Genomic DNA, 12642 nt, shown 5'->3' with positions numbered 1-12642 from the left:
GATATAAACATTCACTTTCCTTAGTGATGAGGATGGGGGGGGCGCTCTGTCTAGTTGTCTGTCAATTTCTTCCTGAAATGAAGCTCCCGCCTCCAGTACAGAGCTGGGGGTGGGATGGGAGGAGTCCACCCATCTTGCATGTCAGTGCAGGGGGTGGCTGAAAGACCAAATGTCCAGAGAAAGGGTCTCACGATGTCCATCTGGCTTCGAGATGCCAGAACCCCCCAGCTACCCCAAGGCACCCACTTGTGTTTCTCTGCACAAAGCAACTCACCCCAGCACGAAACTCGAGGAGAAGGGGAGATCTAGGTACAGGACTCCCAGCAAGGTTCACACTACACCTTGTCCCAAGACCAGGCCTTATCTGTTGTTGATCCATTCATAAGCATTTATTGAGGGCTGACTGGATGCCCAGCACTGGGGAGATGGCAGATGGCACAAAGGGCGGGGTCCCCAAGGACGGGGCGATTTCAGCTGTTCCCTTGCCAACCCCGGGTCAACCCCAGGGCTCAATCCCAGGCTGTGGGGAGGGTCTGGGAGTGGGGGCAGTCGTCATAGGGTGGGTCTTCCTGGAAATCCAGCTGAGCCTGGGTCCCCTTGCCCAGGTGTAGGCAGCCTCCTAGGTGGACATGGAGGGAGAGCAGGAAGGCGAAGGCTCAGACTTCCCGGCACCTCTGAAACCTAGCGGAGGGGGAGGGAGAGAAATGCTTAATCACAGGCGACGATGACTCAACGCTCCCCAAGTTGCCCACGGACTTGGCCTCTGGGCCTCTGGCACCACCCAGGGGCTGCTCCGGAGACAGTGACCCCGTGACGTCTCTGGCTCCGCCGCGTGGCCCCGCTGGGACCTAGAGCCCGAGACAAAGCGCAAGAGTTCCGATTCTGTGACTGTGGTGCCCTCTCGTGGCCGCCGTGCTCTGGAGTCCCCGGATCTGTTACTCCCAAAAGTTGTTAATCAGAAAGGCTGGCCGCATGACACCATCTTCCCTATGTCCTTTTGGCCTCCAGCATCTCCCAGTGACACAACATCAAACCTCACAGGAAACACTATCTTCTCGACTAGAGGCAGTCTTTCATGCTTTTTTTTTTTTTTGAGATGGAGTCTCACTCTGTTGCCCAGGCTGGAGTGCAGTGACGTGACTTCAGCTCACTGTGATCTCCGTCTCCCGGGTTCTGGTGATTCTCCTGTCTCAGCCCCAAGTAGCAGGGATTACAGGCGCATGCCACCACGCCCAGTTAATTTTTTGTATTTTTAGTAGAGACGGGGTTTCACCATGTTGGCCAGGTCACCATCCTGACCTCAGGTGATCCACCTGCCTCAGCTTCCCAAAGTACTGGGATTACAGGCATGAGCCACCATGTCCAGTGCTTTTTTTTTAAAGACGAGGTCTTGCTGTGTTGCCCAGGCTGCAGTGCAGTGGCACCATCTCAGCTCACTGCAGCCTCTGCCCCCTAGACCCAAGCGACCCTCCCTGGTCAGCCTCCCAAGTAGCTGGGACTACAGGCACACACTACCATGCCCAGCTAATTTTTTGTAGACACGGGGTTTCACCATGTTGCCCAGGCTGGTCTCAAACTCTTGGGCTCAAGTGATCCTCCTGCCTCGGCCTCCCAAAGTATTGGGATTACAGGTGTAAGCCACCACACCTGACCCTTTCATGACTTTAACAAATGTTCACTGCAAAGCTTCCTGAGAGTAGATGGGAGGGGTCGTCCTCTCCCAGTCACTATCCTCCAGGAGCTCACAGTCTGCTGGGGGAGGCAGTGCCCAAACACACCTAGTCAGACTGGCCCCTCCTCTGTTAGCTGACTTCCTCAAAGGCAATTTAAGTTGCTAGAATGAGTTTCTCTTTTAAAACCTCACTGGGGGCCAGGCACGGTGGCTCATGCCTGTAATCTCAGCACTTTGGGAGGCTGAAGCAGGTGGATCTCGAGGTCAGGAGTTCAAGACTCAGCCTGGCCAAGATGGTGAAACCCCATCTGTACTAAAAATACAAAAATTAGCCGTGCGCGGTGGCGGGTGCCTGTAATCCCAGCTACTCAGGAGGCTGAGGTAAGAGAATCGCTTGAACCCGGGAGGTAGAGGTTGCAGTGAGCCAAGATCGCGCCACTGCACTCTAGCCTAAGTGACAGAGTAAAACTCCATCTCAGAAAAATAATCAAATGAAAGAAAGAAAGAAAACCTCACAGGGGACAGACATGGTGGCTCACGCCTGGAATCCTAGGATTTTGGGAGGCCTAGGCAGGAGGATGACCTAAGCCGTGATTGAGACCGGCCTGGGAAACATAGCAAGACCATGTTTCTACGGGAGGAAAAAAAAAAACATGCCAGGTGTGGTGGTGCACACCTGTAATTCCAGCTACTCGGGAGGCTGAGGCAGGAGAATCGCTTGAACCCAGGAGGCAGAGGTTGCAGTGAGCCAAGATTGCACCACTGAACTCCATCATCCAGCCTGGGTGATAGAGCGAGACTCTATCTCAAAAAAAAAAAAAAAAAAGGAAGAAAAATCAATCAATCAATCAAATAAAATAAAAGTCTTCTTTCTGCATCTATAATAACCACTGCAGGCCGGACGTGGTAGCTGATGCCTGTAATCCCAGCACTTTGGGAGGCTGAGGAGGGCGGATCATGAAGTTGGGAGTTTTTTTTTATTTTTATTTTATTTTTATTTTTTATTTTTTATTTTTATTTTTTTTGAGACGGAGTCTTGCTCTGTCGCCCAGGCTGGAGTGCAGTGGCGCGATCTCGGCTCACTGCAACCTCTGCCTCCCGGGTTCACGCCATTCTCCTGCCTCAGCCTCTCCGAGTAGCTGGGACTACAGGCGCCCGCCACCACGCCCGGCTAATTTTTTTTTTGTATTTTTGGTAGAGACGGGGTTTCACCGTGGTCTCGATCTCCTGACCTCGTGATCCGCCCGCCTCGGCCTCCCAAAGTGCTGGGATTACAAGCGTGAGCCACCGCGCCCGGCCGAAGTTGGGAGTTTGAGACTAGCCTGGCAACATGGTGAAACCCCATCTCTACTAAAAATACAAAAATTAGCTGGCTGTGGTGGCAGGCGCCTGTAATCTCAGCTTCTCAGGAGGCTGAGGCAGGAGAATCCCTTGAACCCGGAAGACAGAGGTTGCAGTGAGCCAAGATCGCGCCACTGCACTCCAGCCTGGGTGACAAAAAGAGACTCTGTCTCAAGATAAATAAATAAATACATAAATAAACTGGCTCAGTGCGGTGCTCACGCCTGTAATCTCAGCAGTTTGGGAGGCTGAGGCGGGCGGATCACGAGGTCAGGAGTTCGAGATCAGCCTGGCCAACATGGTGAAACCCCATCTCTACCAAAAATACAAAATTTAGCCAGGCATGATGGCAATTAGCTGGGCATGGTGGCGCGCGCCTATAATCCCAGCTGCTCAGGAGGCTGAGGCAGGAGAATCGCTTGAATCCAGGAGGTGGAGGTTGCAGTGAGCCGAGATGGCGCCACTGCACTCTAGCCTGAGCGACAGAAAGAGACCTGTCTCAAGATAAATAAATAAATAAATACATAAATAAAATAACTGTTCTAAGCTCTCTTTAAGGTCTTCCCCTTAACCCTTGGAGGTGGGTACTGGGGCTAATCTTACTTCACAGGGGGGGTTCAGCCACTACCCTCTGACAGGTCCCCCCCAGCCACCTGTGCAGGCACCTGCTCCTCCTCCTCCTCCTCCTCCTCGGCGGTGGCCTGTGTCCTGTGTCTTCGCCTTGTCAGGCCGGACCAGCTTCTTGCCTGCCGAGTTTCGGGTGGTGTGGCTATAGACGGAGGTGTAGCCCTGGCCAGTAAGTGGGCAGAAGCGTCGGGTGTGGGCGCGCTCACGCGTGGCGCCGCACTGGGGGCACACGTAGTCCCGCAGGATGGGACACAGCACCCTGCCGGCCTCGTCCTTCAGCACGTGGGACTGGTAGATGGCCCGGGACTCGCCGTTGTGTTTGCAGAAAGAGCACAGGCGTTCGGGAGCTGGCGAGGACTCCAGGCTGCGCTTCTGATCCTTGGGTCCTGGCACTGGCACCGACTCCGGCGCTGGCATCGGCTCCAGGGCTGACACCGGCTCCGGCGCTGACACCAGCTCCAGCACTGGCTCTGGCTCTGGCTGGGGACTCAGCCTGGTCTCAGGACATTCTTTCCCACTCAGAGCCCTAACCAGGTGTGCCAAACCCAGGTAATCTGTCCATAGATCAAAGGTCCCCATAGCTGGGCAGCATGTGCCAGGCAGAGGGAGTCACAGAGACAAGTAACCCTGCCTGGCTTAAGCTCCCTCCTTCTGACCCCTCTCTGCTGCCCCTTCCTTCTCCTCTCTGGAGCCCGGGAGTCTGGGCTGGCCGACCCTCCTTTTACCTCCAAGGGGGTGTGAAGGGGGAGGAGCAGGCTGTGGGAGGTTCCTTATTGTCACGGTGGGGCCTGATGCCCCACTAATGCACCTCCTAAAGGGCTGTATGGCCTCTGGCTGTGCTGGGGGACTACAGGACACAGGGCGTGTGTGGGGGCATCCTGCGATGTGCACCACACCCCCACGTACACACCTCCAGGGAATTGGGGGGCTACTCTGCCTCCCCTCCTTGTAGGAGTCCTTAGCTCTCCAGCCCCACTGGAGGATGGGGAGAATGGGTTGGAAACCCCACCCCCAAAGGCTAGCAGTTACTAGTAACTTAAAGAAGTTAACTTAGTAACTTCTTTATAACTTTTTCTTCCTTCCCCTGGGCGGGGGAGTGGCCAGGTGCCCCTGGGCTCTTTGTGTGTGTGTGTCCAGGGGGGAGGTAGCTGATTCTCCAGCTGTCTCTGAAAGGAGTGTGGTAGTCCCAGGCTCTTGGGCTGGTTGCGGGGGTAGGGGGGAAGGATCATGCCCCCCCGCCCCAGCTCTGGTCTCCCTCCAAGAGTTTTCACATCGGTTGTCTTAGTGGAACCCCCATTTAATGGATGAGCAAACTGAGGTGTGAAGCCACCTGCCCATCCAGTTATTTATAAAGACATGCACCAGGCCAGTGGGTGGTGGCTCATGCCTGTAATCCCAACACTTTGGGAGGCCAAGACGGGCGGATCACCTGAGGTCAAGAGTTCAAGACCAGCCTGGCCAACATGGTGAAACCCTGTCTCTACTAAAAATACACACACACACACACACACACACACACACACACACAAAATTAGCTGGGCATGGTGGCGGGCGCCTGTGATCCCAGCTACTCAGGAAGCTGAGGCAGAAGAATTGCTTGAACCCAGGAGGCAGAGGTTGCAGTGAGCCAAGATCAAGCCACTGCACTCCAGCCTGGGTGACAGAGTAAGACTGTCTCAAAACAACAACAACAACAAAAAGCACCAGATCTGCCTCCTTCTTCTAGTTACTGGGGCCCCCTGAGGCTAGGTGCTGGGGAGGGAGCCCTTTCCTGGCTGGGGCTGCAGAGGGATGAGAAAGAATCTTCTGGAGTCGGGAGGTGGGGGATAGCAAGTTGGGCTGTTAGGAGGGGACCCCTAGTACCTACAGATCTTCAATGTCCTTCCCCAGATGAGATCTGAGCTCAGTCCCAGGAGGGTAGGGTGTGCTCAGGACTTGGACACAGAGGAGAGAGGCTGTGCCGCTTACACAGCTCAGCCACCCATCCATTCATTTAACAGACTTTTATTGGCCAGGCGCTGTGGCTCATTTTGAGAGGCCGAGGGAGGATTCCTTGAACCCAGGAGTTGGAGACCAGCCTGGGCAACATTTTGAGACCCTGTTCCTACAAAAACACTTTTTCGAAATAAGCTGGGTGTGGTGGCGGGTTCCCGTGGTTCTGGCTACTGGGGAGGCTGAAGCGGGAGGATCAACGCTTGACTCCAGTTATTAGAGGATGCAGTGAGCTAAGGTCGCACCATTGCACTCCAGACTGGGTGACAAGAGCGAGATCCTGTCTCTAATTTAAAAAACAAAATTATGGAGCACTCCAGGGAGCAGAACTTACCACCCACATTTCAGAAAGGGATTTTAGGCCAGGCAAAGTGGCTCATGCCTGTAATCCCAGCACTTTGGGAGGCCGAGGTGGGAGGATTACTTGAGGTCAGGAGTTTGAGACCAGCCTGGCCAACACAGTGAAATCTCGTCTCTATTAAAAATACAAAAATTAGCCCACCGTGGTGGCAGATGCCGGTAATCCCAGCTACTTGGGCGGCTGAGGCTGGAGAATCACTCAAACTCTGGAGGCAGAGGTTGCAGTGAGCTGAGATTGAGCCACTGTACTCCAGCCTAGGCAACAGAGTGAGACTCTGTCTTAAAAAAAAAAAACAGAGGGGATTTTAGCTGCTCTGCCCCAGCCTGTTTACCCCCAACCCTCTAATATTTAGTCCCAAATCCAGCCAGAGTCCATCCAGATCCTAGACACCAGCTCTCCTCTCCAAAGAGGAGTGGTTGGGGTTAGGGCAAAAAACAGGCTGAGTGACTTTGGTGGTGGGGGGTCCTGTCCCCAGTCCCCATTCCCCTTAAGCTGTGTCTGGCCCAGCCACAGTGACATTCATCCCCCGGTGGGTCTGGCCTTGGTCCTCACAACCCACCGACAACAATGAATGTTGATTGTGACCTTGGCTGTGGCCTAGGGGAGGGGATGTGCCCAGGCTGGATTGGGGGCTCCCCTGGCACCCCTAGATCTGGAAGGTCAGAGTCACCGGCAAGAGGATGGCAATTCCAGGTCTCAGGGTCCACTCAACGGTCGATGGTTTGCCTGAGCTGCCCAAACTCACCGACAGGTTGAATGTTCCCCCAAACCCTTGGCAAATTTTCCGGGACCTGGAGTCGGGGGTGGGGTAGGTGGCAGGGAACCAGAGAGCGTGAAGAGGGAGAGGAGAGAGTAAGGGACTCCTTGCCTCTCATGAAATCAACAAACGCTTTTCAGGTGCTGTTTGCACCTAGATCTGGGAAAAACACAAGGCAAATATAAATGATAGTAAATAAAATGTAGCCTTTGCTATGGGGATGGAGATGTAGCAGTGCAGGGGAGTGCTGGCCTCAAGCCCGCTCCCTAAGTAATTCACAAAGTGGTCCTGGAGGTGCAGATTACCCCCCCCCTTTGTCAACTGGGGAGACTGAGGCCAAAAGCCACTGCTAGTCCGAGGTGGAGGAGGCATTCCAAGTGGCCCCGGGAAGTCTGGCAACCAAGGATCCTGGCCCCGAGGGCATTGATGCAACGTGGAGATAAACAAGCCATTTTAATACAATGTAATACGTTCTGGGAGCTTCACTGAGTTACGGGCACGATGGCTTAGGAATCACAACAGCGTGAGTGGGCGCTTGGGGGTGGGGGGTCGTCAGGTCTCTCCACTTTGCAAGTGCACTGGGGCCCCACTAGACAGGGGAGAGGCAGGAGGTTCAGAGAGGGCGCCGCTCGCCCCGCGTGCGCGGTCGCAGAGCATCGGAACTAGGGCACTTCCGGAGGGAGTCCGCGCAGCCACGTGGGGGCTGCCCCTTGGGCCCCAAAAACGGCTGCGGCGCCCCCTCTCCATTTCCTCATCGCTCAAATGACCCCCAGTCCTTTCCTCCAGTGATCGCACAGAGTTCGGCGACCACCCCCACGCCCCGGGTGCCCCCAGGCCTGCAGGTACGCACCCCTATCTCCCACTCCCCGCAAGCCAAGCAGTGACTAGGGATGGGCGAGCGCGCCTTCGCCCCCGACTTGGGTCTGCGGACGGTCTAGGAAGGTGCATTCAGATTTCCTGGGCATGGCCGGGTGCTGCGGCTCACGCCTGTAATTCAGTATTTTGGGAAGCTGAGGCGGGAGGATCTTTTGAGCCCAGGAGATGGAGACCAGCCTGGGCAACGCAGCGAGATTCCTGTCCCTACAAAAAAATTAGCTGGGTGTGGTGTAGTGAACCTGTAGTCTCAGCTACTTAGGAGGCTGAGATGGGAGGATCGCTTGGACCCCAAGAGTTCGAGGCTGCAGTGAGCCGTGATCGCGCCACTGTATTCCAGCCTGGGTGACAGGGCGAGACCCCGTTGTCGCAAAAAATAAGTAATTTCCTGGCCCCTGGCATTTCACCGAGGGGAATACTGAGGCCCAAAATAACCGCCTGGCATAACCCCAAGGCACATGAGGGACCCCCAAGTGTGCCGAGCTGGATGAACCACCTCCCCCACCACACCCCTCCCAGTGGTGGCGATAGGACTCGGCCCAGCCCCCGAGGCCGCGCCCCCGAGAGCCCCACCCACAGTCTGGAGCCACCAGCCAAGGCCTCACCCCAGGCCCTGCCCCTTAGAGCCCCGTAGCTTTTGACCTGTTCCCCAGAACACACTCCCTCTAAAACCCGCCCATATAGACTCCCACGGAGCCCACCGCCAAGCCCCTAAGCCGGTCTTCAAAGAGCTCAGCTCCCCTAGGGCCCGCCCCCTTAGAGCTCTCCACAAAAGCCTGCTCTATAGACGCCCCGGACTGCGTCCTGCCCCCACGAAGCCCAGCCCCCTACTAAGGTCCGCCCCGACAGGGCACGCCCCCAAACCGAACTTCGTAGGGCCCCTCAAAGCCCGATCCCGGCTAACTCGCCCTCCCGAAGCCCCCCTCCCGCCTCCCGGCACCTTCTAGAGCCCTTTCCCCAGAGCCCGCCCTCTCACCCGCCCCGGGTCGGGTTCACGTTCCCCCCCCTCGTCTGGAGCTGGAGTGGGGCGCCCTCTCTCGCAGCTCATCCGCCACGTCCAGCAGATCCTCCCATTCAGGCTGTGGAGTGGGGGGGCCTGATCGGCTTCTCTTTATCCGCCACCTCCACCCCAGGTGTCCAGGCCCTTCCGAGGGAGGTGGCCGGTCCCCTGCCTTGTGGATCATCATTCTAAGAAGGAGAACGCCTAGGACTTCGGAAGGAGAGTGAATTGGGAGCACAGGTGTTAATAATTACATTACTGATGATAACGCTACATTCATCACGCCATGAGTAGGATATACCCATTTTGTGGACCGAGAAGGTAAGTGGCTCTGTTAGTCCAGAACTCTCAAGGTTCCTCAAAAGCCTGGTTCTTGCCTGTAGTCCCAGCTAGTTGGGAGGCAGGAGGATGGCTGGAGCACAGAAGTTGAGACTAGCTTGGAAAACACAGTGAGACTCCCATCTCTCTCTCTTTCTCTCTTCTTTTTTTTTTTTTTTGAGATGGAGTCTTGCTCTGTCACCCAGGCTGGAGTGCAGTGGCGCGATCTCCGCCCACTGCAATTTCCACCTCCCGGGTTCAAGCAGTTCTCCTGCCTCAGCTTCCCGGGTAGCTGGGACTACAGGCACCTGCCACTATGCCTAGCTAATTTTTGTATTTTTAGTAGAGACGGGGTTTCACTATGTTGGCCAGGTTGGTCTCCAACTCCTGGGCCTCCCAAAGTGCTGGGATTACAGGCATGAACCACTGCACCCAGCAGTGGTTCTTTAAAACCCTGTTTCTTTAAAAAAGAAAAATCTTTATTCTCTCTCTCTCTCTTTTTTTGGTTGTTGTTTTGTTTTGAGACGGAGTCTCGCTGTGTTGCCCAGGCTGGAGTGCAGTGGCGCAATCACAGCTCACTGCAGCCTCGACCTCACAGCCTCAACCAATCTTCCCACCTTAGCTTCCCAAGTACCTGGGATCACAGGTGCCTGGCCTGGCTAACTTAAAAACAAACAAACAAAAAAAAGTTTTGTAGAGATGAGATCTCACTATGTTGCCCAGGCTGGTCGCGAACTCCTGGGCCTCCCAAAGTTCTGGGATTACAGGCGTGAGCCACCTCGTCCCACAGGACTCTTTCTTCTTGATGACTGTGGGCAGCTGTAGTGTTGGGGGCGGCGGGTCATCAGGCAGGAGACATTCTGGCTATGTTGGAGGGGGTTCCCCAGACACCTCCTGTGTGTCCTGTCTGCCTCCCACTCCTCCCTCTGAGGGCTTTGGCCTTGAACTGCCAAGGAGGTTGTTCCCTGTGAGGTTTCTCCCTAAGACAAGACACAAGACCATAGTGGAGGAGGGGGCTGGTCTTGAAGGCCAGGAAGCTGGGGCTGGGGCGACAGGAGGCCGGCAGCCCCAATCCTGGGTCTGACTGTCTCTCTTCTTTGCCTGTGGTCCGTGCAGGCTTCCGGCCCTCAGTGTCCGTCTGGGTCCACCTGTCTCTTGGTCATCCCAGGGTCGTCTGTCTGGGTTGGGCTATGCCCCTCACACATCTGTTATGGGTCTGGGTCTCCTGCCCAGCCCGTGCACCTGCCTCATACTGTCTGGATCTGCCTGTATGTGTGTCTAGCTGTTTACTCCCCATCTCCCCTGTCTGTGACTGGTGACTATGGTGCCTGTCCCCTCCTGTCCCCTGAGGGAGTCTGCAGCCCTGCCCTGCTTGTCTGGCTGAAGCTGTCTGCTGGTTTGACTTTGAAGTCCCTCAGAGTGGGAGGTGACAAGCTGTCTCCTCCTGCTTGTGACCCTGAGCCTCCGTGCATGGGGGTAGGGGTGTCTTTCAGGGCCTTCATTTTGCTTCTTCTTTATCCTTAGTTCCTGGGACCCCTCACCTGACCCCAGTGCAGCTGGGAGGGTCTTTCTGGGCAGGGGAGCTGGGGATAAGTGGGGTGTAGGGGATGGCCCTCTAAAAGCCATGTTATGAGCAGGGCACGGTGGCTCATGCCTGTAATCCCAGCACTTTGGGAGGCCGAGGCGGGCAGATCACTTGAGGTCAGAAGTTCAAGACCAGCCTAACCAACATGGTGAAACCCCATCTCTACTAAAAATACAAACAAACAAAAAAAAAGTAGCCAGGCATGGTGGCACACACCTGTAGTCCCAGCTACTTGGGAGGCTGGGGCATGAAAATTGCTTGAACCTGGGAGGCAGAAATTGCAGTGAGCCGAGATTAAGCCACTGCACTCCAGCCTGAGTGACAAAGTGAGACTCCACCTCAAAAAAAAAAAAAAAAAAAAAAAAAAAAGAAGCCACGCTATTCCAGGGCCCTGCCCCCACCCCGCCACGCTTAGCACCAGGAAGGTGCAGGGCAGCTGGCACAAGTCGGGGGATCAGAGTCGGAGGTGAGAAGTCCTAGCAGAGGCAGATGAGCAAGTGATGGATGGATGGATGGATGGATGGAGGCAGCTCTACCATCAAGCTGAAGAACAAGGCTGGACGCCGGGTGGCTCATGCTCGTCATCCCACTGCTTTGGGAGGCCAAAGCAGGAAGACTGACTGAGGACAGGAGTTCAAGACCAGCCTGAGCAACATGGCGAAACCCTGACTCAACAAAAAATACAAAAACTGAGCCGGGCATGGTGGTGTGCGCCTGTAGTCCCAGCTATTTGGGAGGCCGAGGTGGGAGAATCACGGAAGCCAGGGAAGTCAAGGCTGCAGTGAGTAAGATGCAGTCACGCCACTGCACTCCAGGCCAGGCTACGGGAGTGAGACCGTCTCAAAAAAAAAAAAAAAAGTTGAAGAACAAGGTGGGCATGGCTAGAAGGTCAGCGTCTCCAAGCGCCCAGGGGTGTCTGGTGGCCTGTGTGTCCTGCCTGTGATTCTTGAAGTCTTGACTTTGAAGTCCCTTAGGGTGGGAGGTGGTAAGCTGTCTCCTCTCGATCTCGACCCTGAGCCTTGGTGCATGGGGGTTGGGGGTGTCTGTATGTTCACGCATGAGTTCCTACATATATGCTCCTGTGTATCTGTGTGTTGTATGTAACTGTGTGTGTGTGTGTGCGCGCGCGCGCGTGCGCATGTGTGTGTGTGTACTTGGGCCTGGAAGGGGGACACGGGGGAGGAGGTGGTCAGGACCTGGCAGACAAAGAGCCCATTATGGGGGTTCCAGCAACACCAAGAGCCCTGTGGGGGTCTCCGCGGGGTCACGGTGATGGCCCAGGCTGTCTAGACTGGCAAGCAGGGGTGCCTCATTTCAGTGATACCTGCGTGGGCTCTGAGGTTCCCACCTCACCCTCTGCAGGCCGTCTCCCCCACTTCCTTTCCAGCTGCGGGAGTCTTTCATGCCAGGGGTCCTCAGACAAGGGGCTCCTCTGTCCCACCCAGCCCGTGGGCAGTAGGTGGGCTAGGAGCCCAGCTTCCTTCCCAGGCCTGCCAGATGTGAGGCCAGGGCTGGGGAAGGCGAGGAGGTTCTGGCTTCTCCAGGATTGGGATTGGGGGCTATGGAGGGGCCAAGCTGAAGGAGAATTCAGGCCGGGCACGGTGGCTCACGCCCGTAGTCCCAACGCTTTGGGAGGCCGAGGCAGGAGGATCACTTGAGCCCAGGAGTTCGAGATCAGCCTGGGCAATGCAGCGAGACCTCATCTCTACAAAAAATAAATCAAAAAAAAATTTTAATAAGGGAAATTCAGACACTTCTACTGAGGCTTATGGTGCTGGGTGACCCTGGGTCTGGGGTCAGGTGGGCTCTGTCTCAAGAACTCTTGTAGGATGTTTCTATGGGTCTATAAATAGGGGCTTCAGGTCCAAGCTACTTTGCTGAGCTATTTTGGGGGGTTCTGTGGGTGTCCGTAAGTCCAGGTGGGAGTGTGCTATAGCAGGTGGCTGTCTCTCCACCAGCTGTGTGTGTGTGTGTGAGTTCCTGTGGGCTTCTGTTTGTGTGCGGATGTCAGCGTTCCTGTGGGTGTATATCAGGCTAATTGTGCGTAATTCCAGGTCGACGTGTGAGCCAGTGTGCGTGGGTGTCTGGTGTCTGCTGGTGTCACTATGAGTGACTG

At 55.5% G+C, this 12642-nt stretch overlaps 1 protein-coding gene across 2 annotated transcripts; it reads right to left on the bottom strand.

Annotated features, from left to right (window-relative positions):
- Positions 1–365: 365 nt before the first annotated feature.
- NANOS3 (nanos C2HC-type zinc finger 3) lies at positions 366–6775 on the bottom strand. 2 transcript variants are annotated; one of them, XM_032169914.2, is made up of 2 exons: positions 3679–6775; positions 366–681 (listed from the first exon to the last, which is right to left on the bottom strand). In XM_032169914.2, the coding sequence occupies exons 1-2, from the start codon at positions 4217–4219 to the stop codon at positions 620–622; spliced, it is 603 nt and encodes a 200-aa protein (XP_032025805.1). In that variant the 5' UTR covers positions 4220–6775; the 3' UTR covers positions 366–619. The 2 variants fall into 2 exon arrangements, with proteins under 2 accessions (XP_032025805.1, XP_058280555.1); XM_058424572.1 differs by having other exon boundaries at positions 376–681; positions 3667–6775.
- Positions 6776–12642: the final 5867 nt, after the last annotated feature.

The sequence above is a fragment of the Hylobates moloch genome, unplaced genomic scaffold (genome assembly GCF_009828535.3).
Source record: "Hylobates moloch isolate HMO894 unplaced genomic scaffold, HMol_V3 SCAFFOLD_12, whole genome shotgun sequence".
Taxonomy (NCBI): Eukaryota; Metazoa; Chordata; class Mammalia; order Primates; family Hylobatidae; genus Hylobates; species Hylobates moloch.
The sequence above is the reverse complement of the archived record's forward strand: the minus strand, read 5'-3'. Positions and strand labels throughout refer to the sequence as shown.